This window comes from Cervus canadensis, chromosome 30 (genome assembly GCF_019320065.1).
Source record: "Cervus canadensis isolate Bull #8, Minnesota chromosome 30, ASM1932006v1, whole genome shotgun sequence".
Lineage (NCBI taxonomy): Eukaryota > Metazoa > Chordata > Mammalia > Artiodactyla > Cervidae > Cervus > Cervus canadensis.
Genome location: NC_057415.1, coordinates 2,095,585 through 2,121,377, shown reverse-complemented (window position 1 = coordinate 2,121,377; position 25,793 = coordinate 2,095,585). Strand labels below are relative to the sequence as shown.

The following is a 25,793-nucleotide window of genomic DNA, read 5'->3' as shown; positions in this document are numbered from 1 at the left end:
TGATATTCAAAAGCAATTGATTTTTTTTCGAATTTATTTGCTGTGAATTTGCCATTCATCAACTTGACTTTTGGTGGATTGGCCTGTTTCCAAAAATGCAGGTGCCTGGGAGAGTCCTGGGGTGGCCACGTGCTATGAGGGGCTGAAGGTGAGGGTGAAGTCTCAAGAGAAAGTCGAGGGTGTTAGGGAGCGTGGACTAGGACTGCTGGGGCCTGTGAGGAGGGTGGGCCCCAGAGCTGTGGGGCATGGAGCCTGGGGTCCCCCGGGTCTCTGGGCCTTGAAAGACAGCCTCACACTGACAGGCGCGTGCTGGAATCGGCCGGTCATCTCCTGGGGAGTTGAGTTGTCTTTTCATGCTGCTTCGTGCTGGGTGATGTGGGCCTCCAGGCCACCAATTCCGGTGGTGTGGGGGCCAGGGGTGAGAAAGATCGCCGAGGTCCTGCTCTCGTAGCTTCTCAGATAAGCAGAGGGAGCTCTGAAATCCTCTTGCTCATGAACAGGGAGACTGGGGCCCTTTTGGCTTTTTGTGTGTGATGTGTGAGGCTGGAGAGAGAGGCACATAGGACAGGCCCCTTTTAGCAGGGCTGTGTGAAAACACAGGGATGGAGGGGAAGGTCTTTCTAGGGAAAATATTCTTTAAAAAAAATTTGGGGGGAATTTCTTGGCAGTCTAGTGGTTAAGACTTTGCTTTTCAATGTGGGGAGGGGGTGAAAGTTCAATCCCTGGCTGGGGAGCTAAGATCCCACATGCCTTGGGGCTAAAAAACATAGAGCAGAAACATTATTATAACAAAATTCAATAAAGACTAAAAATAGTCCACAAAAAAATCTTAAAAATTTTTTTTTACAGTTTTTAAAGCTTACTTTCCATTTATAGTTATTGCACAATATTGGCTATATTCCCCGTGTTGTTCAATGTATCCTTGAGCCTGTCTTCTGCCCAGCAGTTTTTACCTCCCCCTCCCCATGCCACCACTGGTGACCACGAGTTTGTTCTCTGTGTCTGAGTCTGCTGCTTTTTTGTTATATTCACTAACTTGTATTTTTTACATTGCACATATGTGACATCATACAGTATTTATCTTTGTCTGGTTTATTGCACTTGACAGAATGCCCTCCAAGCTCATCCATGTTGCTGCAAATGGCAAAATTCATTCTTTTTTATGACTGAGTACTATTCCATCACACACACACACAGAGACACACAGACACACAGACACACACACACACACACACACACATATATATATATACAGTGCAAACCTGGGTTTGATCCCTGGGTTGGGAAGATCCCCTGGAGAAAGGAATGGCTACCCACTCCAGCATTCTTGCCTGGAGAATCCCATGGACAGAGGAGCCTGGTGGGCTGCAGTCCATGGGGTCGCACAGAGGGGGACACGTCTGAGCGACTAACACACGCTGGCACATGTATATATACACATACCACGTCATCTTTATGGCCACGTAGGTTGCTTCCATACCTTGGCAGCTGTAAATAATGCTGCAGTGAACACTGGGGCGCGTGTATCTCTTCGAATTAGTTTTGTTGCTCTTTTCAAACATATACCAAGGAGTGGAGTTGCTGGGTCATTTGGTAGTTCTGTTTTTAGGTTTTTGAGAAACCTCCATACTGTTTTCCACAGTGGCTGCACCAATTTACATTCCCGCCAACAGCAGGGACCACATTCTTAAACAAGCATTTATTGCACATGTGCTGTGGGCTGGAAACTGCTGTTGGTATTTGCATCTGCTTTATCCCATTGTTATCGCTCCCTAGGATGTTGTGAGTGAAAGTTGTGTCTGACTCTTTGCGACCCCATGGACTACACAGTCCATGGAATTTTCTAGGCCAGAATACTGGAGTGGGTAGCCTTTCCCTTCTCCAGTCTTCCCAACCCAGGGATCGAACCAGGGTCTCCTACATTGCAGGCAGATTCTTTACCAACTGAGCTATCAGGGAAGACTTCCCTTGGTGGCTCAGATAGTAAAGCATCTGCCTACAATGCAGGAGACCCGGGTTCGATCCCTGGGTTGGGAAGATCCTCTGGAGAAGGAAACGGCTACCCACTCCAGTACTCTTGCCTGGAAAATCCCATGGACAGAGAAGTGTGGTGGGCTATAGTCCATGGGGTTGCAGAATCGGACACGACTGAGCCCTTCACTTTCTCTTTGTCCCCTTAGTCTTTAGTGCGGTTGTGTGTGGACAAGGTGGGTGTTGTATCCTCATTTTGCAGATGAGTGAAAAGAGGCGGAAAGAGGTCGTATTACCCGTGCACACTTGCTCTGCTGCTCAGTGGCCCACCGGATCCTCCAGCTCCCCACACACCGCCGGGAGCCCCTGGTCTTTATCACCAGTGCAGCCCCAAGCAGGATGGGCAGGGATGTTTGTGAAGCCCGCAGAGTCAGCCTCAGGCCAAGGGGAAAATTTCCATTTGTTACTTGATTATAATCTCTTGTTCACGCTGGAATGTAAGCTCTAGGAAAAGAGGAGTTTTGCCAGTTACTTCTCCAGCAGTGTTCTGCATGCAGTGGATGCTCAGTACTTGACTGTTGTGAAAGTTAATGAATCTCGAGGGAGAACTGGGCAGGGTGGCCCCAGGGCAAGAAGCATGGAGGTGATGGTCAGGGTGACTGCCTTCTGCAGGGAAGGTGGGTTCCTCACATAGAAATTCTTCTCCTTACCCCTTCCTCTTCCTCCTCACCCTTCCTACCCTCCATCCAGCCCTGTCGAGAGTTTGTGTAGTCTGCATCTCATTGTTGAGTGCCTCTCTGCCCCCCCCTTGCACACCTTACTATCTGTCCTCCTTTTTGAAACTCTTGTCTTGGTTTCCATGACAGCAGCATCTCCTGATTGTCCATCACCTCGTGGTCCGCTCGTCCTCATGGTCCAGTCTCTACTAAATGATGGCTCCCGGAGCTCTGTCCCGACCACGCCTGTCCTTTTCTTTATTTTCATCCTCGTGTAGTTATATGGCTTTAAATAACCTTCAGTGTCAGTCAGGCTCAGCTTTATTGCTAGCTCAGACCTCTCTCCTGAACTCCAGCCTCCATGATCCTCCTGCCTTTCAACATCACCATATGGACATCTCGTAGGCATCTCAGACATCAGTTGAAACCATCTTGTTCTGCCCCTTTTTCTTTCCTCCAAGTCTTTCCTGTTTCACAAAATGATTCCACCACCCCCTGGGCTCAGGTCAGAAACCTCAGAGTTTTCCCTCATTTCTCTCCTTCTTCCCATTCCGCACCCAACCCATCCTGTTGGCTTTATCTCTAAATTATTTGCAGATTGGGCTCATTTTTTGGACATCTTTGCAGTCATCACTCTTTCTAAGCTGCCACTGTCTTTCACTGGCTACTACAACAGCCTGGAACTGGCCTCCTCTTTAACCCTTACCCCTTCATGGGAACTCTGTCTTCCATGTGTCAGGCAAAGTACTTGAGGTTGGATGACTCCCATTCTTAAAACACTGTAAGTGCTTTGCATCTTAGAATACAATCTGAAGCTCTTATGCTGCCCTATAAGTCATGAGTGCCCTCTGCTGACTGCCCTTCTGGCTTCTCCCTCTTACATTTGTTTCATTTACAAAACTCTGGCCACTTTCCCTTCCTTTTGCCTGTAAACACACTGAGCTCAGTCTGCCTCAGGACCTTTGCACGTGCTCTCCCTTTTGCTTGGGATTATCTGACTTGGGATTTTTTTGCATGTTTCATTCCTGCCCATCATTCTTTCTCAGCTTGGATGCCCAGCTAGGACAGCCCTTCCCTCTTCCCTCATTCTGTTCTGAATTCTACTTATTTGATTTTCTTCACAGTACTTATAGCACTTTAAATTGCCTTATTTATTTGTTCATGGGTTTACTACGAATCTTCCTCTCCCTAGAATAAAAGCCCCTGGAGAGCGTGGACTCTGTCTCTCAACTCACAGCTGGATTTCTCAGGTGTGTCATCAGCCCATGAAAACAGCTGCTGGCTGACAGCTGCTTGACCCACTGGGATTTGGTGCTGTGTGTGGAGGAGGCAGGTGCAGCCGTGAGACCGTGTGTGTGTGTGTTGTGTGTGCACACATGCTGTTGTGTTTGCACAGGGCAAGCCGGGCTCCTCTCAGCTGGCTTGTAGAAACAGGGTGGGACGGGGGAGCTTCCTCATTCCCTCCAGACCTGAGTCCTGCACGGTCTGTGTGTGGGGGGTGGGAGCAGACAGGAGAGTCACAAAACACAGAAAACCAGATAGTTCACAACCTGTCATTTTCCAGGTCAGGAAATGAAACCCAGAGAGAGTCAGGCTTCACTGGGGGCTTCCCACACTTAGGAGGGGCAGAGATGGAATTAGGGCCCAGGATTTTGACTCCCACTTTAGGGGCCAAGCTTCAGAGCATGGCCCACAGGCCCAGGGTCGGCTGGAGGGTGGACGTGGCAGCTGGAAGCAGGATAAGGGGCAAGGGACCAGCGTGGCCATTTCCTGGAAGGCCGGAAGGGAGAGCTGAAAACCATGGGTCCTTTTGCTTTGAAGCCTTGTGGAAAGAGGAGCATCTTACTTTTGCTTCCCCAGGGAAAGGCCTATTTGTGATTGGAAGGTTTACCTTCATGGGCTTTTTGGCTGGGGTGATAGCGAAGCCCCCGGGGACATGCCCTGGTAACAACAGAAGCCCATCGCTTCCTCTGTTGGGGATGGGTTTGGTGACTGTGGGTGGGCTGGGGGGTGTGCTTGTGTGGGGACCAGGCCGGGGGCAGCTCTGCTTCTCCTGTTACTCTCTGGTTCTCCACCTTTGGCAGGCAGCCTCCGCATCACGCAGAGTTGTGAAATCCAGCTCTCTGGGCGCCAGCCACAGACCTCTCCACTGCAAGGGTCTGGTGTGGGGCTGGCTGCGCCTCTGTGAGTAACAGGCAGATTAAGTGAGTCACAAATACACCAGAGTGTGAGAACTTTGAGTCAGTTACTTCCCTCCACGGGCAGACGCATTGTTGCTGGACTGGGAGATGGGCATAGGGATAAATATTTTAATTTCAATAGCTGTGCATTGTAAGAGGTCTTGGAAAAATTCAGAATTAACATAAAGGTTATCATGCAGGACAAATCTAGGTAGGTATTCAAAAACTTAAAAAGTGAATATTTCATTTTGCTTAAGAATTAAGAGATTAAAAAATTAAATATCAGTGCAAGTGTACTGATGATGTCATTCATTTGTTAAGTCATTCATGTGATGTCATTCATGTGTTAAGTCTTTGTGACCCCATGGACTGTCGCCCACCAGGCTCCTCTGTCCATGGAATTCTCCAGGCAAGAATACTGGAGTGGGTTGCCATTTCCTCCTCCAGGGTATCTTTCTGACGCAGGGATTGAACCCAAGTCTCCCACATTGGCAGACCAGTTCCTTATTACCATTTCAGCCACCATGGAAGCCCACTGGTAACATGGCCAAAACCATATAGGTGGTACCTGGTAGCTGTGGTTTGGTAAACCTAGTTCTGTAAAGCAAATACTCAAGGGTATGGTTTTGAAGGTTTGAAGACAGATCATCATTGGCTCAGGGTGGAGTCCCAGGAGGGAGGGGGTAGGTGGGTGAGGCTTGGCTAGGGTGAGGCTGCCCCTCCACAGTGGGGCCCCTCCTTGCCCTGCCCTCAGGGGGAAGCTAGATTGTGTCCCCAGGGGCTGGAGCTGGGAGAATGTGTTTTGGGAAGTGCCAGGCGTGGTTAAATCCCACTTCCCTTTCCCGGGAGGAGCTGTTACCATTTACGCCTTGGCCCATTGGGCTGGCGCAGGCCTGGGAGGAATTTCCTGCTCCTGAATCCCTGGCAGGTCCTGTGTGGGTCTGTGCAGGGCTGGGGCGGGGTAGGGGTGGGGGAGCAGGGGCCTCCCTCCCTGCTGTTAGGATACTTTGGTTCAGGGGCCACAGCCCCACACTGGGCTGGGCGAGGCTGGTATTTGCAATCCAGCAGCTCATCCTTCTTCTCCAGTGGAGAGTTGGGTATTTTTTTTATTTTTAAAATATTTATTTATTTTTGGCTGTGCTGAGTCTTTGATACTGTGGGCTTCTCATTGCGGGGACTTCTCTTGTTGCCAGGAGCGTGGGCTCTAGGGCGTGTAAGCTTTAGTAGGCGCAGCACACAGGCTCCGTAGTTCCAACTTGTGGTCTCCAGAGCACTCAGACTTCAGGGTTTGTGGCGTGTGGGCTCCGTAGTTGTGGCGCATGGGCTTAGTTATCCCCACGGCTTGTGGAATCTTCCTGGACCAGGGATCAAACCCGGGTTCCCTGCATGGGCAGGCAGATTCTTAACCACTGGATCACCAGGGAAGTCCCTCAGTGGGGACTGTTGAAAAGGATAACATAACTTTTTGGACTCCCGAGGTTTGTTGTTCAGTGGCTCAGTCGTGTCTGACTCTTGGCGACCTATGGACTGCAGCACGCCAGGCTTCCCTGTCCTTCACCATCTTCCGGAGTTTGCGCAAACTCATGTCCATTGAGTTGATGATGCCATCCAATCATCTCATCCTGTGTCGTCCCCTTCTCCTGCCCTCAGGAGAACCCTAGGGAGAGGTGCCTTAGTGCAGACGCAGGGGCGGTGCATGGGCTGGGGAGAGGCCGTGCCAGGCCTGTCCACCTGGGCCGTTTGTTCCTCACCTGCCGGGTGAATCAGAGCTGCCCGGCCCCAGGACCTCTGTCCAGGGTGGAGCGGGCCCCGTTATCGCTGTCTCCCCTCCAGGAGGATCAGAGGGGCATCTTCCTGGTAACCAGGCGGTTGTTGTTACCATTGCCACCTTTGTGTGTGTGTGTGTTTCTAGGAAATTTACCAAGTTTTGGCCCGGGGTTCACATTTCCCACCCCCTTAGCAAAAGCTTTCACTCTTCACACTCCAAGTGGAGGCCGCGAGGCTATAATTACATCGCATTTGCTCGGGAACTTGCTGAGGGGAGCGGGAGGGTGCACCTGGGAACCTGAGAGTGGCCGAGGGCCTGGTTTAGCTGCTGTTCATTCGCGGCTGTCGTCCCGCTCCCTCTGGGGGCCCTCACACCCTCCCTTCCTTCACCTCAGGCCCCGGGCTGTGTGGCTGTTTGCTTCCACCAGCCAGCATCCTGACAGGTGCACTGGAGGAGAAAGAGCGCCTGGCTGGCCCGGGAGGGCCCTCCCGTGGAGGCGGTGCCCCCAGAACAGGCTTTGTGCAAACCGGCATCCTTGGGTCCTCGCCTGGCCCGGGCAGAGTGGCTTGGCAGCTGCGGAGGGAACTGCTTGGAAGGCCACATGTCCCCCTCCACCGCCCCTGCCGCCCCAACTCCATGGCTGAAAACCCTTGCCCGGCTCCCCAGCATCATCTGGCGGGCCCTCTCCCAGCCTCCATCTCCAGGCATGCTGCGTTGCTGTGGATTCTTGCCAGCCTCTGATCTTGCTGTTTGTTCTCTCTGCCTGGCACCCCCTTTCCACTCTTTTTGCCTCCTCTGCCTCATCCTGTAGGTTGCAGCAGAGCGATCCCTGCTTCTGGGACCTTCTGGTCTGGACACGATGATTTTCTCTCTGCTCCTACGGCAGCGCCATGAACTCGCTGACACATGAGCATCACCTTGACCTTGACCCCAGCCATGGGTCTGGGGAGGTGTCTGGCACTTGATGGACCCTTAATGAAGATTGTTAATTGCAGCCTAGAGGGGTGGGGTGGGGTGGGGTGGGAGGTGGGAGGAAGGTTCGAGAGGGAGAGGACATAGGTGTATCTGTGGCTGATTCATATTGAGGTATGGCAGGAACCAACACGATACTGTAAGGCAATTACGCTTCAATTAAAAAATAAATAAATTTAAAAAAAAGATTTGTTAATTGAATGGGTAGGAAAACGAACCTTGATTCCCTCTCTGCCCCAATTCCCCTTTTACTTTTACAAGAAGAGGAGAGGCACGTTTTTCTCCCCTGCATTCATCAGGCTGCTGTTGGTTAGGCAGGGTGTTGGGGAGTGAGGTCTGTCTTTGAAGATTTCCCCCTGGCTTTCACTTCTGAGCACTACTGGGCTGGGCCCCACATTGATGCTTTTTTAAAAAAGGTTTTTTGATGTGGACCAATTTTAAAGTCGTGGGGCAAGGTTTGGCCATGAGGTATGTGGGATCTTGACTTCCTGACCAGGGATCAAACCTGTACCTTCTGCATTGGAAGGTGAAGTCTTGACCACTGGACTTCCAGGGAAGCCCCCCTACATGGATGTTTGGATGTGGTCCTGTACTGACTGATAGCCTGGTCCTGTATCATTTTTGGCTTCCTTAATATTATTAGCCAATGTGTTTTGAACATTTATTATGAACGAGTGAAAGGAAAGAAAGTGTTAGTCACTCAGTCATGTCCGACTCTGTGTGATCCCATGGCTCCTCTGTCCTTGGGATTCTCCAGGCAAGAATACTGGAGTGAATTGCCATTCCCTTCTCTAGGGGATATTCCTACCCAAGGATCAAACCTGGGTCTCCTGCATTGCAGGCAGCTTCTTTACCAACTGAGCTATCATAGTGAGGGAAGCTCATTATGATCTGTAGATACTGTTCTAAATACACTTATTCTTTCACCCACCACCCAGGGATTCGTCCTTCACTATGTATCAGACACTGGCAACCATGGATACATCGTGAGTGCAATTGACACATCCCTTGCTTTCACGGAGCTTGCATTTTGTAGAAAAATACAGATAATTAAATAAGTGTATACTGTGGCAGACGGTGATGAGTGCTTTGCAGAAGAGATCAGAGTAGGGAGTGAAAGGAGGGACTTGTTAGTATGCACAGGATGGTCAGGGAGGACTCACAGAGAAGGTAACCTTTGAGCAGAGACCTGAAAGGGGTGAGGAAACGAACGGTGTGGTCATCGGGGTGGGGAGAGCATTCTAGGCAGAAAGCAGCAAGTGTAAGGCTCTGAGGTCAGGTCATGAGTGGCATGTCCCAGGAAGAGCAAGGAGGCGAGTATCGTTGGAAGGGAATAAGTGCAGGGGAAGTGAGTGTGAAGTCAGGTCATATATGGCAGCCCTGGCTAACAGAACTATGTGTGAGTCACATGGGCCATTCAGATTTCTTTCTTTAAAAAAGTTTTATTGGAGTATAGTATAGTTAACAACTTATAAGGTTGTTGGTTTCAAGAGTTCAGCAGAGTGAATAAATTATATGCATACATGTATCCATTCCTTTTTAGTGATTCGTTTCCCATATAAACCATAACAGAGTACTGAGTAGAGTTCCCTGTGTTGCACGGTAAGTCCTTATGAGTTATATATTTTATATACGGTTACATATAGTAGTGTGTATAAGGCAATCCCAGTCTCCCAATTTATCCCTCCCCCACCAATTCTGAAATTTCTCCCAGCTGCATTAAAAACATAAAAAGAAGCAAGTGAAATTAATGATATTTTTGTTTAACACACTATATCCCAAATATTATTGCTTCAACATATAATCAAGGAAAATGGGATTTGAAATGAAATGCTTTATTATTTTTTCTCATGATGATTTCAGAATCTGGTGTGCACATCTCATTTCGGGCTGGCTTCACTTCCTGTTCTGTGACCACGTTCAGGAGCCCCCACCATATTGGACAGCGTGGATGGAGAGGCCTGTGAATGAGATGGGGCTGCCGCTGGGAGCTTTGGGGCCCGGGAGCATTATCTATGCGTTGGGTTGTGGAAGGTTTGCTCCAACTGTGATGAGAGAAGGCCTGTGGGGGTGGGAGGGGGTGGGGGTGAAGGGACAGAGCAGGGAGCCTGGAAAGGAGGCCCTCACCAGTATGCAGTGGAATGGTTAGGACCAAGGTGGTGGTGGTGAGGGTGACTGGATTCTGGTGTAACCTACCAGGTCTTTCTGATATGGATGAGGGAGGTGTTTAGGAAGGGCAAAGATTTTTGGCCTGAGCTAGTGGAAGCCTGGGCTTGTTCTTTAGAGGGCTGAGGAAGACGGGGTGGGGGCACCCCTGGGGGAGCACGTGGACTGTGGCTTGCGATGTGGGTGTCAGCCTTCCAGGTGCAGCTGATGGGCAGGCAGCTGGACATCTTGAGTCTGGAGCTCAGAGTGGAGGTCTCTGACCTGGCTGGAGGTATAAATTTGGGAGTTGACAATGTACTGATGGTGTGTAGGGCTGAGCATGAGTGGAAGGCCCAGGGGAGTGGGTGCCTATAGAGAAGAGGGGCTTGAGCCCTGGTGGAGGAGGTGGAAGCCGCGAAGCAGGCCTGGAGGGAGAGCTCACGGAGGCAGCGTGAAGGCGGTGAAGAGAGGGGCTGGAGGGGACACCCGCTGTGTCCAGTGGGCCAGCGGGCAGAGCGGGAGGAGAGCCTGGGGTCTCTGATCGCTGCCTAGTGATCCAGGAGACGACGGGAGGGGAGAAGGCGACCACTGGTACAGGTGACTTGTTTTGAGGGGTTTTGTTTAAAGAGGAGGAGAAAGATAGGTGAAGTGAAGTGAAAGTTGTGTTCAACTCTTTGCGATCCTGTGGATAGTCCATGGAATTCTCCTGGCCAGAATACTGGAGTGGGTTGCCATTCCCTTCTCCAGGGGATTTTCCCGACCTGGGGATCAAACCCGGATCTCCTGCATTGCAGGCAGATTCTTTACCAACTGAGCCACCAGGGAAACCCCTTTAGTAGGGGGTAAGTGGTCACAAGTTCTTTTTTTCCCTTAAAGATGTTCAGTGTATTAGCTGATGGAGAGGATGTAGTAACAGGGCAAAATTATCACGAGAGAGAGAGAGAAATGAGCTGATTCATACTCACAGCAGCGCGGTGAGGTAGGTACTGTTTTCCAGATGAGGAGATGGAGTAGAGGAAGGCCTGGTCACTTGCTCAAGGCCACCCAGTGATGAGTATCAGGACCAGGGATCAATGCAGATGCCTCAGTGTTAGAATGTCCAGTCTTAACTATTCTGTTGGTTTCCCAGCTAGATATGTGAGGTCTTTGGGAGAGTCCTCATCTCACACTTCCATGTCCAGCCCAACACCTCACAGGGAGAGAGGGCTGTGCAGAGGTGGGACTTGATAGATCTTTAATGATCAAGGACCTGGGCTGGAAGTGCAATGGGAGGGTGGGCGTGGCGTCCCCGTAGTCCTTCCTGTCCTTGTGGGGGTGGGGCATTGAGCAGACAGAAATACAGAAAAGCATTTGTTGAGTGGCTGAGGAATGAATGAAAAGCTGTGGCGGTCCATCCTAAGCCGGGGCTGTCTGCGGTGTGCCGCGGTGCTGGCCGGATCTGGGCTCCTGCTCAGGTTTGCTGCGAGTGTGCGTGAAGATTCCGTTCAGTCTCGCTAGCGTGCCATGGGGGGTGAGGGGCGCGTGCAGACTGCTTCTCTGTTGGTGGTGGTGGTGGGTCCCTCTGCTGTGTGTTCCCCTGAGAGCAGCTGGGCCTTGGGGGTGTGGTGGACACCAGAAGGAGCCTGACAGTTTCCGGGATTACAGCTTTGTGCCCGGGGTGTTTTGCTCTGCAGACGGGCACAAAGCTCAAAGCCACGGCTCCAACGCCGAGGTCCCGGCCCTCAGCACATCCGCGCTTTGCTTGACGAGGGCTCAGCCCGCTGGAGTCGAGGCTGGCTTCAGCCTTCTCCTCACACGGCCGAGCTCCCAGTCCAGTGCTTCCAGTGCTCTGGGCACAAGCTGGGCACAGTGGCACCCCGCGCTGCGGGGCCTTTTGGAATGTGTGGGCACAGTTTCCGTGGTCGCCGTGCTGGGGATGAGGATGGTGGCGGTAGTTCTGTTTGTACCCTGGCTACGGAAGATCACAGTGGGAATTTCCTACAGGCTGGCAGTGCCCCGATCGGGAGCCCTGCTCACCTGTGTGGCTGCTGGGTGCCCAGGGACCCGGGGACCCGTCTTGCATCAGCTGCTACCCTGTTATGTCTCTTGAGCCAGTCCCTTTGTTTCCCCGTTTCCCACTTGTATGGACAGAGCCATGAACACCTAGTTGCTTGCTTTTTCCTCTTGTGATAAGATTTTTTTTTTTAATCAAAGTATAGTTGATTCACAATATTGTGTTAGTTTCAGGCGTACAGCAAAGTGATTCGGTTATGTACATATATATTTTTCGAATTATTTTCCACTATAGGTTATTACAAAATGTTGAATATAGTTCCCTGTGCTATACAGTAAATCCTTGTTGCTTATCTGTTTTAAGTATAGTAGTTTGTATCTGTTAATCCTATACTCCTAATTTATCTCCCTCTCCCCTTTCCCCTCTGGTAACCATAAATTTGTCTTCTGCGAGTATATTTCTGTCTTGTATATAGATTCATTTGTATTATTTTTTAGATTCCACATGTAAGTGATATCATATAATATTTGTCTTTCTTTGTCTGACTTACATCACTTAGTATGATAACCTTTAGGTTCATCATGTTGCTGCAAATGGCATAATTTCTTTCTTTTTTACGACTGAGCAGTATTCCATTGTGTGTATACATCACATCTTACTTATCCATTCATTCTGCCTGTGGACACTTAGGCTGTTTCCATGCCTTGGTTATTGTAAATAGTGCTGCCTTGAACATTGGGGTGCATATATCTTTTTGAATTAGATATAATCTTTTCTATTTATATGCCAAGGAGTGGGATTGCTGGATTACATGGTGGCCCTAATTTTAGCTTTTTTCAGGAAACTTTTTAGCTTTTTTCAGGAAACTTTTTTCAGGAAACTGTTATTGAAATAAATTTTAAATAAGGCTTTGGATTAACAGTTGTCATCCTAAAAGCACACCATACGTACAGCTTGCTCTGTGGACCCACATGTTAACTCATTTGATCTTAATCACAGCCTTAGGCAGGAGGGCTGCTAAATAACCTCCATCTAACAGATGAGGAAGCCAAGGCAGAGAGCACAGTGACCCAGGGGGCTGTCCCCACGTGGGCTGACTGCCCCCTTCCTTCCCTCCAGGGACAGGGGCAGACCCTGCGGTCAGCACCAAGAGCAACCACTGCCTGGATGCCGCCAAGGCCTGCAACCTGAACGACAACTGCAAGAAGCTGCGCTCCTCCTACATCTCCATCTGCAACCGCGAGATCTCACCCAGCGAGCGCTGCAACCGCCGCAAGTGCCACAAGGCCCTGCGCCAGTTCTTTGACCGCGTACCCAGCGAGTACACCTACCGCATGCTCTTCTGCTCCTGCCAGGACCAGGCGTGCGCCGAGCGCCGCCGCCAGACCATCCTGCCCAGCTGCTCCTACGAGGACAAGGAGAAGCCCAACTGCCTGGAGCTCCGCAGCCTGTGCCGGACAGACCACCTGTGCAGGTAGGGGCCGCTGCAGCTCCGCGGGGAGCCGGTAGGGGGCGCTCGCCGGCTCTGTGCTCCGGTGTCTGCTGGGCTACCGTCGTGAGCGGAGCAAAGAGGGCGACTGGGGTGTGTGCAAAATGCATTGTCATCCACCCATCCACCCATCCATTCATTCATCCATTCATCTGTGCATTCCTTTACTCAGTACAGATTTGTTGTGCTGTGTGCCCAGCTTCAGGCTAAGCACTGTGGGGTAACCACGATGGGCAACTGTAGGAGCTCCCAACTTAAAATCAGAGACCCTGGGACCTGGAGTAAGGGAGGACCTTCAGTGACTTTAAGTCGACCTTTCCTCCTTTAAGGAAGCCCCAGCCCTTATCCCATTATCCCAGTGAGGTCCTCTGACCATCGGGGAAGGGCTCTTGCACATCCCAGATGCAGCTCCTTCACACTGAGAGCTGAGCTCAGCAAATGTTGGATGGACTGTGGGGCATCTGATGGCCCTGAGCTCAGCAAATGTTGGATGGAGTCTGGGGCATCTGATGGCCCTGGGTCTGAGTCCTGACTTTTCCACTCACTAGCTGTGTAACTTGGAGCCTGTTTTTCAAATGTCCTAGTCTCCATTCCTTTCGGAGAAGGCAATGGCACCCCACTCCAGTACTCTTGCCTGGAAAATCCCATGGATGGAGGAGCCTGGTAGGCTAAGTCCATGGGGTAGCGAAGAGTCGGACACGACTGACGTGACTTAGCAGCAGCAGCAGTCTCTATTCCTTTACCCATGAAATAGGAATAAAACACCCACATCACAGCATTATTGGGAAGATTAGATGACATGACATGTGTTAAAGCTTAGCACAGAGTTTGGCATAAAGTAATTGCTTAATGAGTATCTAATTATTTGGAAGGTTTGTTTTGTTAAAGTGAGTTGAAATGTGTGTCCATAATTCTCCTGTTTTTCCTGTTTGTTATTAACATATTTATTGAGACTCTGTGGCATCCCGTGAGTGGTTCTAAAGCATGGGCAAGCAGAGGTGAACACAGTGCTCTTTGAGTAGCACCCAATCCAGAAGGGAGACAGAGGAGGGGGGCAGGGATCCCGATGCAGTGGGCTGAGAGCTGTGGGCTCCTGGAGCAAGTGTGTAGGGGAGAGCCCGGTCTCAGCCTCGGGGTACAGAGGACAGGACCTTGAACTGAACCTTGGAACATGAGAATGAGGAAGCCAGGGAGAGAGTCCGGCATGCAGATACAAGGAACGCACAATGAGTCCACTTCTTGTGGAGGGCAGCTGTTAAAGGGATGTATGGGTGAAACATCTTTTTCAGATTATATCTTATGTTACTTGTATGTGGGAAAAGCATATGTAAAGGCTGGAGGGTAGGAGAACGCCTGGGGTTATGGGTCCCTATAGGTGGTGGATGCACGTGGAGCTGGGTCCTGGGGAGGGGAGGTCAGAGGTGTGGCTGCTGGGGAGATAGCAACTGCACATAAGCAGAGCCTGCTTAGTGCATCCCAGACAGCAGTCTTCTACACAGTTTATCTCATTAGTTCTTGCAACAAGGCTATGAGGTAGGTGCTATTATTATCCTTATCTGCCAAATGATCAAATAGAGGAAGTAACTTGCCCACGGTTGCACAGCTCCCTTGTTTCGGAGCTGGATCCTACCTCCATTGCTTTCCTCCAGAGTAGCACTCTGGTCTGGCCTAAGACTGGGGCTGTGGGCATGGAGAGAAGAATGTCAGCTCAGTATTCCTGTATCAGTATCAGTGTGTAAGTGATACATCAGTATTAGAAGTGTATCAGGTACATCAGTATTAGATACATCAGGATTAGAAGTACATCAGGATTAGAAGTGTATCAGTGTATGAGTGATAAGTAGTCTTGACGGGCCTGGGGACTGGTGGAAAGTTCCCTGGAGGCAGTGCCATTTCTGTTTTGTTTACTCCACACTAGGGGTGGCTCGGATGGTAAAGAATACACCTGCAATGCGGGAGACCTGGGTTCGATCCCTGGGTTGGGAAGATCCCCTGGAGAAGGGAAAGGCTACCCACTCCAGTATTCTGGCCTGGAGAATTCCATGGACAGAAGAACCTGGTGGGCTACAGTCCATGGAGTCTCAAAGAGTTGGACATGACTGAATGGCTTTCCTTTCCACTTTCACTTTACTCCACACTTGGTCCTGCACGTGGAACCTGGCTCATGGCGAGCGCGCTGTGAGCGTCAGTTGGATGACTCCGTAAGTGGTGGCCGCCATGTTTCCTTGTTCGGTAACTATGGGGCCGTGGAGCCATTCGACGGGCGTGTTGAATGTGCAGCGTGTGAGGTTCAGAGGATGGAGCACTGCCATCCCCATGATGTCTTGGGGGCATCTGAATCTATGGTCCTGGAGCTCAGTGAAGAAGCGGGGGTGGAGGAGTGGGACTGGGGTTGTTTAGAGGACCTGGGAGAACAGGGCTGCAGAGGGAAGGGAGCTCCGGGCCTGTGTGGCTGAAGGGGAGGTACTGCCTTGGTTTGGAAAATGAGCTGGAGTTTGGAGAAGGACTGATCCCTGTGGGGCTGGAAAAGCCTGAAGAAGGTGGGCTTTTCTCTTTTGCTTACTTAAAGAAACATACTTTATTGCCTACAAAAACAATTGGGGTGGGCTTCCCTGATAGCTCAGTTGGCAGAGAATCTGTCTGCATAGCAGGAGGCCCCGGTTCGATTCCTAGGTTGGGAAGATCCACTGGCAAAGGGATAGGCTACCCACTCCAGTATTCTTGGGCTTCCCTTGGGGCTCAGCTGGTAAAGAATCCGCCTGCAATGCAGGAGACCTGGGTTTTATCCCTGGGTTGGGAAGATCCCCTGGAGAAGGGAAAGGTACCCACTCCAGTATTCTGGCCTGGAGAATTCCATGGACTCTACAGTCCGTGGGGTCATAAAGAGTCAGACATGACTGAGTGACTTTCACTTTCAAAATGAAACTATGAACACAGCAAGAGGATGATTAGAAGTAGAAAACTCGGGCCCAGAAAGGGAAGTTGGGCACCAAGGCAGCACATGTGTGCTCTAGGGTGGGTGTGGTGCTGGGCTGGGACTCAGCTTACTGAGAGCTGAGAAAAAGTCAAGACTTGATGGGGACGTCACTCCCAAAATGTGATGGGAGGAACCTACTGATTATTGAGTGGAGACATGATTCTCCTTGTCCTAAATGCTACACTGACCTTGTCAGGCTGCACGACACACAGTGTATGTGGGGTGACAGGCTGGATGAGGGACTGGAGGGGCTAGAGGCCAAGCCTGAGTCCAGGGTCAGTGACCAAAAGCTGGGGCATTGGGAGTAAGGCCAGGTGCACCAGGGCCGTGGGCAGCGGGCCTGGCATCAAGCCTCAGGTGGACATCTCCCTGGGGTCCTGAGCAGAGCAAACTTGGGAACACTGGCAACCCCTCTCATTAGTGGTGTTTTAAGGGAGGAAAAGACTCTGATGTTGGGAAAGATTGAAGGCAGAAGGAGAAGAGGGCAGCAGAGGGTGAGATGATTGGACGACAACATTGACCTAATGGAGATGAGTTTGAGCAAACTCTGGGAGATAGTGAAGGACAGAGGAGCCTGGTGGGCTACAGTCCATGGGGTCACAAGGAGCTGGACACGACTGAGTGACTAAGCACGCACCCACAAGCGGGAGGACGAGGGGTGAAGGCAGAGCTGTGTGTAGGGTGAGCCGGCAGGGCCTGGGGACCGCTACAGTGTGCCCACGTATCCTTGGGGAGCTCTGCCTGTGACTCAGTGTGACAGCTGGGTGGGCGAGGTTGCCATGGTGACCCTGCAGCCGGGAAGCCTACCTTCTGTGCCTGCCCTACCCCTGGTCTCCTGAGAAGTCCTGGATGGCTGTTTCATTGCCTGTGCCCTGGGCTTCTTCACTGATCAGCAAGGACACTTGTTGTTCTCCCAGGACACTTCCTAGTCTTTGGGTCTCAGTCCATCCCATGGCTTTCCTGTCTGCCTTCTCCTCCTGTGCTTCCACTTGAGGTCATGTTTCTGGAGAGGTGAGCTCTTGGTAAAAGAGGAAATGACCAGAGTCATTTGAGGCATAATGAGGCATTCATTAAGGTAGACGGGGTGGAAGGGCGGGTTTGAAGGAGAGGAGCTGACTTCTTTCCATGCTCTTGCAGGCCTGGCTTACTGATGCCTGGACCCTGCCTCTGTGGTCCATGCTGAGCCCAGGAAGTGAGGAGTGCCTGGGGAGGGGCCCCTGGAGACCAGGCAGGTCTCCCCTGTGCCCTCCCTTTCCTCCTGGCCTTGGCGTCCTGTCCTCCAGGTTTCTGCCCACCAGTTGGGCACCACAGGTGGACATCTTGACTGTGAAAGAGGGAGAGCCCAGTGCTATTGTGTTTGGAGCAGGAACTGGGGACCCTCAAGTCTTCCTTTCCTGGATACTTTAATGGATGGAACTGGCCTTGATGGGGGTCATGGGAGGGCCTCCCTGGGCTGACTCTGGGAATGCGGCCGTTGCGGGCATCTCCTAGAACACGCCCCACACTCTAGGGCTATAGTGCCCAGCTTGCACTTCACTGGACCTGTCGGCCCCCCTTCACCCTTTAGCTCTGGGACTTGGCCCAGCTCTGCCCAGGCTTTTCTTTGAGTGAATCTTGGCCCAGGACTTCTTTGGGGGCTTTTCCCTGAGTGAATCTTGGCCCAGGACGTCCATGGGGGGCAGCTCTACAAGATTCCCTTCACCTGGCACGACATTAAAGCAAGTCCACTGATGTGTTGTGCGCTGCCCAAGCAGCAGGCCTCGTACATCCCGTGTGATATTTAACAGACTCTGCTGTGCTGTCTTATGAATGTCACTAAGAACTAAACAGAAGGGTTTGAAAATGCTTTGGTTAAACAAGGATATTTTCCTGCTGGGGCCCCGGGGTGTTGGAAGCATTTCTGGATCCTCCTCCTGCTCTTTGGACCAGGATCAGCTTGGGGTCAGAGGGAGGGAGCCTCTGAGAGTGGAAGCTTCCTGCTTGAGCCATCGGTCCAACTCATCTTGAAGTTGCGCCCCGGGAACCCTGCCTTCTGCCTTCATCTGGTTCGTGTCTCATGGGCATTTAGTGCTGTGGACTTAGGACCAGGAGAGGCTTTTCCTTTCAAAGGCTTCTGATGTGGAGTCTGGAAAGCCTGGAGAATCTCCTGGAATGGTTCCACGGAATTTGGCTAATTTCTGTCACCCCAGCCCTTCAGTGGGCCATGACCTACTTCCTTTTTAGAGCATAATCTTTTGGTTTCTACTTTCTCAGTTTACACTCATTGCAAGCATGGTCCAGACTCTGTGTATGTGTGTGTGTAGGGTGTGGTTGTGGGGCTGTGGGAAGGATGATTGTGATTGTGTTGTCTTGTAAACTGTGTGCCGGTAGGTCTTGCTTGGAGAGGCCCCTAGAATGCCCTGTTCTTCTTGGTCTGCCAAGAGGATACGGATATAAATAGCTCAGGGCTGGCCCTGTGCCACATCTCCGGCTGTAATTTAACCTCTGGGTGCTGAGGACGTGTATAAATAGTTTTCAGCCTGGGGCTACCCTAGCTGCCTGGGCTCCTTTGTGCAGTGGACATTGTCCTTGTCCGAGAGGGTTGCTGGGAAGGCCGGGGTGGGGGGGCCCTGTTTCAGCTGTCTGCAGGGAGTGGGGAGGTGCCCCTTCAGCAAGACCCTCGCCCCCTTGAGGTGTGTCTGGTATCTGTAAGCAGTGTGGATGGACAGGTCTGGGTTTGATTCTTGGCTCTCTGAGGCTGTCCCTGAGCTTCTTTTGGACTCTACAGAATCTGGTGGCTGATGTTTTCAGCAGGTTAGCTTAAAGTGGTTATTTTCATAGGTGGTTGGGGGGCTTCTGAGACTTTCCTTCTGTAAAAGGAGAGGATCTTGAATATCTTGAAATCATATGTAAAGTTTTATGTATATTTTCTGGAGAGAAACTTGTTGCTTTCATTAGATTCTTAAAGGATTCCTTGACCTTCCCCAAATTAAGAACCTCTTCCATCTCCAGATGGCCAACTTGGATTGGCTGCCTAGAGGATTATGAATCTAGCAAAGGGAGCTGTGATTGATTACTGATGCCTGCCGCCGACATGGAAGGGGCAGAATCGTGGACGGGGCAGATCTGCTAGAACCCAGCTAGTCATTCCTGGGACCACTTGTTCACCAGTAGCAGGAGGAATGGGGATCCTGGGGTCATTCCTTTATTCATTTTCTAAGAGATTTTTTAAAATTTACTTATTTATTTTTGGCTGAGCTGGGTCTTCTTTGCTGCACGTTAGCTCTAACTGCAGTGAACGGGCTACTCTCCATTGTGGTGGGCAGGCTTCTCGTTGTGGCGGCTTCTCTTGTTGTGGAGCACAGGCTGTGGGTGCATGGGCTTCAGTCATTGTGGCGCATGGAGTCAGTTGCCCCACGGCATGTGGGACCTTAGTTCCCTGACCAGGGATGGAACGCGTGTACCCTGCATTGGCTGCTTGATTCCTAACCACTGGACCGCAGGGAAGTCCTTCCTTTATTCATTTGACAACTGTTGGTTGATCATCCACTCTGGGCCAGGCTTCACGTTGGGATTGGAGAGTTAATGAAGTAGGTAGAGGCCGCTGACAGTCCAGTGGCAGGACACAGATGATTGATCGCCTCTGCAATGGGAATAGAGCCACACAGTGAACTGGATGGTAGCATTTCCACTCAGGTGCTCTTGAAATCCCAGTTCTGCTCTGCTCCCTACCACGCCGTCCTGGGGTCACTCTGGTGGCCCAGAGAGCAGCTGCTTCTTGGGGTAGATGAGCCACAGATGGATGAACCTTGTTCAGAGTTCCGTCTGGCCTTGGAGCAGAGCTGTGCCCAGGAGTGCCATGGGCTAAAGAGGTCACCATCCTCCTGAAGAAGACTAAACCCAACAAGGTTGCCGTGGCTGGGGTGGGGGGCCTCTGTGGGCAGGGTGCTTGGGATCCTTGGTCCGGCCAGAGACCGTGAGGCCCATCCTCTCTTTGGGGATCCTGTGCTGGCTTCTGCTACTGGCCTCATAGGGGTCCTGCTCACCCTTGATCTTTGGGCCAAGAGTGCCCATAGTATTCCTCTTGGAATTTCCTGTGGCAAATTGACACAAGGCTGGAATGTGGAACATTGCTAAAGGCTCTGGGAAAACAAACACAGAGAGGAGCTGCAGCCTAGGTATTTAGTTTGCAAGATAGGGTTTCCACGACTTCTTGCTCTGGCCACTACAGGGAGGTCAGAATGACTGGACAGACAGCACCTGTGCCTTTTACCGTCCGGGCTGCTGTCTGGACACCTGGGCTCCCTAAAGCTCACACCCAGAGAGACGAGGTGCACCCCTTGTCTAGCTGACGCTGCCACTGGTGGAGTTCTGAGTGAGAACCCCCTCATCCCTGGGTGATTGGCAGAGGAATGACCCACTGTGAGGGGATGCTGCTTATGCAGAGAGAGTCAGAGAGTCAGAGTACAAGTTGGTCAGGTTTGTTCACACTAGAGGCGTCACCTATGATTGGCTGTTGTGGATGGGGCAGGGCATGCTCTCAGCTACCCAGATGCTGCTTCGTTCGCTGGGCTCCTTGATATTTCTGCTTCCACCCAGTGATGTGGGCTTGTTCCTTGCTACTGCCTCTATCCACCGGGGTAGCTATAACAAAATACTATGGACCAGAGGGTTTACCCAACAAATATTTCTTTCTCACAGTTCTGGAGGCTGGAATCCAAGGTGAGGGTGCCAGCATAGCTGGGGTCTCTGTGAGGGTCCTCTTCAGAGTGGTGTCCTCATGTACCCTTCCTTGGCTGGTGCTCGTCGAGAGGGATTGGGTGTTTCTTACTCTTTTCATAAGGCTGCTAGTCCCGTCATGGTGCTCTATTCTCATGGTCTAATTGCTTTTCAAAGACTCCACCTCCAGACACCATCACGTGGGGCATTAGGGTTTAACAGATCAGTCTTGGGGGGACACAAACATTCAGTTTGTAGCAACTAATATGTGTGTGTGTGTGTGTGTGTGTGTGTGTGTTAGTTGTTCATTCATGTCCAACTCTTTGTAACCCCATGGTCTGTAACCTGCCAGGCTCCTCTGTCCATGGGATTCTCCAGGCAAGAATACTGGAGTGGGTAGCCATTCCCTTCTCCAGGGGATCTTCCCCACTTGGGGATTGAACCTGGGTCTCCTGTACTGCAGACAGATATATTTTTTTTAACCTTCTGAGCCACCAGGAAAGCCCTAGACATACTTCATTCAGTGTCTGTTTGGTTCTCATCTCTCTGAGCCCTCTCGTAGCCTCTCCTTCCATTGATGTGTTCTGTTTTTTTATGTAGACGTTGTTTGTTTTAATTCTGTTGAAGTTTAGTTGATTAACGATGTTGTGTTCATCTCTGCTGTACAGCAAAGAGATTCAGTCATACATACATACACATTCTTTTTATTAGTCTTTTCCATCATGGGTTATCATAGGATGGTGAATATAGTTCCCTCCATATGCAGTAGGACCTTGTTGTCACTGATGCTTCCTAGAACTTGTCTGTGTCATTCATGTGGCACTGATCATGTGGCTTTCTGCTGATACTTTATCTTCCCAATTGGGTCTCTTTTTAAAATATTCTTATATATAATATATGTATATGCATGTATACTTCAGTTGTGTCCAATTCTTTGTGACCCCATGGACTGTAGCCTGCCAGGCTCCAATGTCCATGGGATTTCCCAGGCAAGAATACTGGAGTGGGTTGCCATTCCCTTCTCCAGGGGATCCTTCTGACTCAGGGGCCTAACCCATGTCTCTTACATCTCCTGCATTGGAAGGCAGGTTCTTTATCACTAGTGCCACCTGGGAAGCTCCAGTATGTGTATGTATACATATATAAAGTTTATTTATTTATCTAACAGATATTCGTTATGTGCCAGGCACTGTGCTAGACACTGGATATAGATACTGGAGAGCACAATAGAGATGGTCCACACCCCCTTGGAGCTTATAGTCTGATGGAGGAGATAGACAATAATCAAGCAAACAATGTATATGATTAACAAGCAACACAGTATATGATAATCAAGCAAAGTATATGGTTAACATCTTTGAAATGAGCAGGATGTAGAAATAGAATGTAATGGGGGAAGAAGGGGGGACCTCCTTGGGCAGAGCGCTCAGGGAACTATTTATCTGAGGGGATGACATTTAAGCTGAGACCTGAAGAGTGAGGAGCCAGAAGAAAGACAGGTGGGAGAAAGAACATCTCACACAGAGGCAGTAGCGTGTGCAGGAGCTGGTTGAGGGGGAACCTGGCATTTCTGGGGCCGTGAGAGGAGGCTGGTGTGGCTGGAGCTGAGGGAACCGGGGAGAGACCTACGGGCAGGGCTAGGTCCCACGGGGCCATCCCAGGCTGGGGCAAGGAGTCTGGATTTATTCTTTTTTAAAAAATGTTTATTTGGCTGCAGTGGGTCTTACTTGCAGCACATGGAATCTTCAGTTTTGGCATGTGAACTCTTAGTTGCAGCATGTGGGATCTAGTTCCCTGATCAGGGATTGAACCTGGGGCACCTGCACTGTGGGCATGAAGTCTTAGCCAGTGACCCCCAGGGAGGTCCCCAGAAGCTTTTTTTCTTCTAAGTGTACTCAGAATAAATCTAAAAACTTCCCTGGTGGTCCAGTAGCTAAGATTCCACGCTCCCACTGCAGGGGGCCTGGGTTTGATCCCTGGTCAGAGAACTAGATCCTATGTGCTGCAACTAAGAGGGTGCATGCTGCAACTAAAGATCCTGCATGCCACAATGAAGATAGAGGATCCCGTGAGCCGGAACCAAGACCTGGCACAGCCAAGTGAATAAATAAATATTAAAAATAAATAATTAAAAAGAAGGAAGCTTCTGAAGTCAACCAGTAATGTTATCCAAAGTGTGATAATGGATGATGACTCTGGCTACTGGGTGGACAATTAAGGGAGGCGGCAAGAATGACCTCAGAGAGACCGGAGAGGAGGTTATTTAAGTATCACCAGATCAGAGATGACAGTAGCCCAGGCCAGGAGGGTGGCCGTGTGGAGTGAGATAAGTGGGTAAATCTGAGTTATTTTGGAGATGGAAATGATGTACCTTGATGTGGGAGTGAGGGAGACAGAGGTGCTCAAGGAGTGCTCACGGGTTTCTGGCTTGAGCCACCTGGTGGGTGATGATGCCATTTTCTGGGATGGCAAAGGCTTGGAGGGGGAGATAAATCAGGAGTTCCTTTCTAGGCATGTGAATTTTGAGATGCCTTTGAGACATTCCTGGGCTTCCCTGGTGGCTCAGAGGTTAAAGTGTCTGCCTCCAATGCAGGAGACCTGGGTTCGATCCCTGGGTCCTGAAGATCCCCTGGAGAAGGAAATGGTAACCCACTCCAGTATTCTTGCCTGGAGAACCCCATGGATGGAGGAGACTGGTAGGTTACAGTCCACGGGGTCGCAAAGAGTAGGACACGACTGAGCGACTTCACTCACTTCACTGAGACATTCCTATCTGGAGCTTGCCTGGAGTTGTAAATTCTGGGAGTCATTAGCATATTTATGGCTTTTAAGGCCAGGGGACTGTGTAGGTTTTCCTAGGGAGAGGCTAGCATGAGAGGAGGCCCTAAGAATGTGCCTGCCCCCCTGGAGGTGCATCGTAAGGGTTTGCAGGTGTTGTTATGGCACCCCAGGAGTCCAAGGAGATTTTTGGAAAAGAAGACATGGACAGGTGTGCCAGATGCTGCTGATAGCATCTGGTGAGGAGAGGCAGGTGACCACTGTATTTGGGAAAGTGGCAGACGTTGGTGACCTCCTCAATAGCAATTTTAATGCAGTGATGATGACAGAAACCTGATTGGAGGGAATTCCCTGGCAGTCCAATGGTCAGGACTCTGTGCTTTCACTGTCCAGGGCCTGGGTTCGATCCCTGGCCTGGGAACTAAAATCCCACAAGCTGCATAGCCAAAAAAAGAAAGAAAGAAAGAAACCTGATTACAATCATGGCTGTGGGCTCAGTTTCTCCAACCAGAGCCGAAAGATTCCTTACAATGTGGGAAGAGACCTTTCTCTAAGTGCCAGGCTCTTCTGAACAACCTAGCTGGCCCGCTTTCTCAGAGAAGATGACTCTGGCGCTGCCAAGAGGAACCTTGCTTCTTCAGCCTTCTTCATTGAGGGATTCTTAGAACAGCCCGAGGAGTGCCTGAGAGGTGCCCCAGGCTGCCTGTGATGGATCTCCTGTCTCTGCTGGTTGGGGCTGTGACTTCTCCTGTGGCCAGCCAGGATGTGGTCTTTGCCCTCCCAGGGTGGCATCCGCAGAGGTGAGAAATCCTGCCCTCCTTCTTCAGTAACATTAGCCTGGTATTCTGGGGCCAGCTGGCCTCCTCAGGGCCCTTTCAGGGGATATCTTAGAAGACTCAGAGACCTACCAATGGCTCCGTTATCCCAGGGTGTCTGAGGTGGGTAAGCATAGCAGACCACCATTAGCACCCTCCCACCTAGAGAAGAACTAGGATGCTGAATTAAGCACCAAGGCAGTAAGATCCTCAAGTGGTTGTTCTTGTTCAGTCACTCAGTTGTGTCCAACTCTTTGTGACCCCATGGACTGCAGCACGCCAGGCTCCTCTGTCCTTCACTATCTCCTGGAGTTGGCTCAAACTCATGTCCATTGAGTGGATGATGCCATCCAACCACCTCATCCTCTGTCGCCCCCTTCTCCTCCTGTCGGCAGTCTTTCAAGCATCAGGGTCTTTTCTAATGAGTCAGTTCTTTGCATCAGGTGGCCAAAGGATTGGAGCTTCAGCTTCAGCATCTGTCCTTCCAATGAATATTCAGGGTTGATTTCCTTTAGGATTAACTGGTTTGATCTCCTTGCTGTCCAAGGGACTCTCAAGAGTCTTCTCCAACACCACAGTTCAAAAGCATCAATTCTTTGGTACTCAGCCGTCTTTATGGTCCATTTCTCATATCTGTACACGACTAGTGGAAAAATCATAGCTTTGACTGTATGGATCTTTGTCGGCAAAGTGACATCTCTGCTTTTTAATGTGCTGTCTAGGTTGGTCATAACTTTTCTTCCAAGGAGCAAGCATCTTTAATTTCATGGCTGCAGTCACTGTCTGCAGTGATTTTGGAGCCCAAGAAATAAAGTCTGACTCATATGGAGTGAGAGGGAAATTTGGGGAGAGCTGCTTGCACCTGGCCCAGGATGCATTGTACTTGTCCAGCAGGATCCTTCAGAGCATGAGAGTTCTCCATCACTTGGCCTTTGGTAGGCTGGGGTGCTCAAGAAAAGAATCCCCGGGTGTGTTCTTCAGACGGGCTGGAGTTGCAGCCCTGGCTTCAGATCCTTACCTCGGCAGTTGTGAGAGCTTGACTGGGTTTTTTAACATCACACAACCTCTGTGCTTCTTGTCAAAATCAGGACAGTTACACCTACGAGAAAGCTTGGTCTCTTATTCCCCAGGACTTCCAGGGTGCTCCATTGGTCCTCAGCACCCAGGATGCTGAGTTAAACCTTGGGCTGTGCAGGCTGTGAGGTGGAGGGCCAGCCCCCAAGGCTGGTGGGGGCCATCAGGGAAGGCAGCTTGGAGGAGGTGTGTGAGCTGAGCTTGAAGGAGGAGCAAG

General features: G+C 50.7%; 1 protein-coding gene across 2 annotated transcripts in view; it reads left to right on the top strand.

Annotated features, from left to right (window-relative positions):
• The window catches only part of GFRA2 (GDNF family receptor alpha 2), a 102,303-nt gene that overhangs the window by 25,161 nt on the left and 51,349 nt on the right, over positions 1-25,793 (top strand). For both annotated transcript variants that reach the window (XM_043453712.1, XM_043453711.1), the window contains exon 4: positions 12,865-13,219. In XM_043453712.1, coding sequence (XP_043309647.1) covers positions 12,865-13,219 — 355 coding nt within the window. The remainder of the gene's footprint in view (positions 1-12,864; positions 13,220-25,793) is intronic.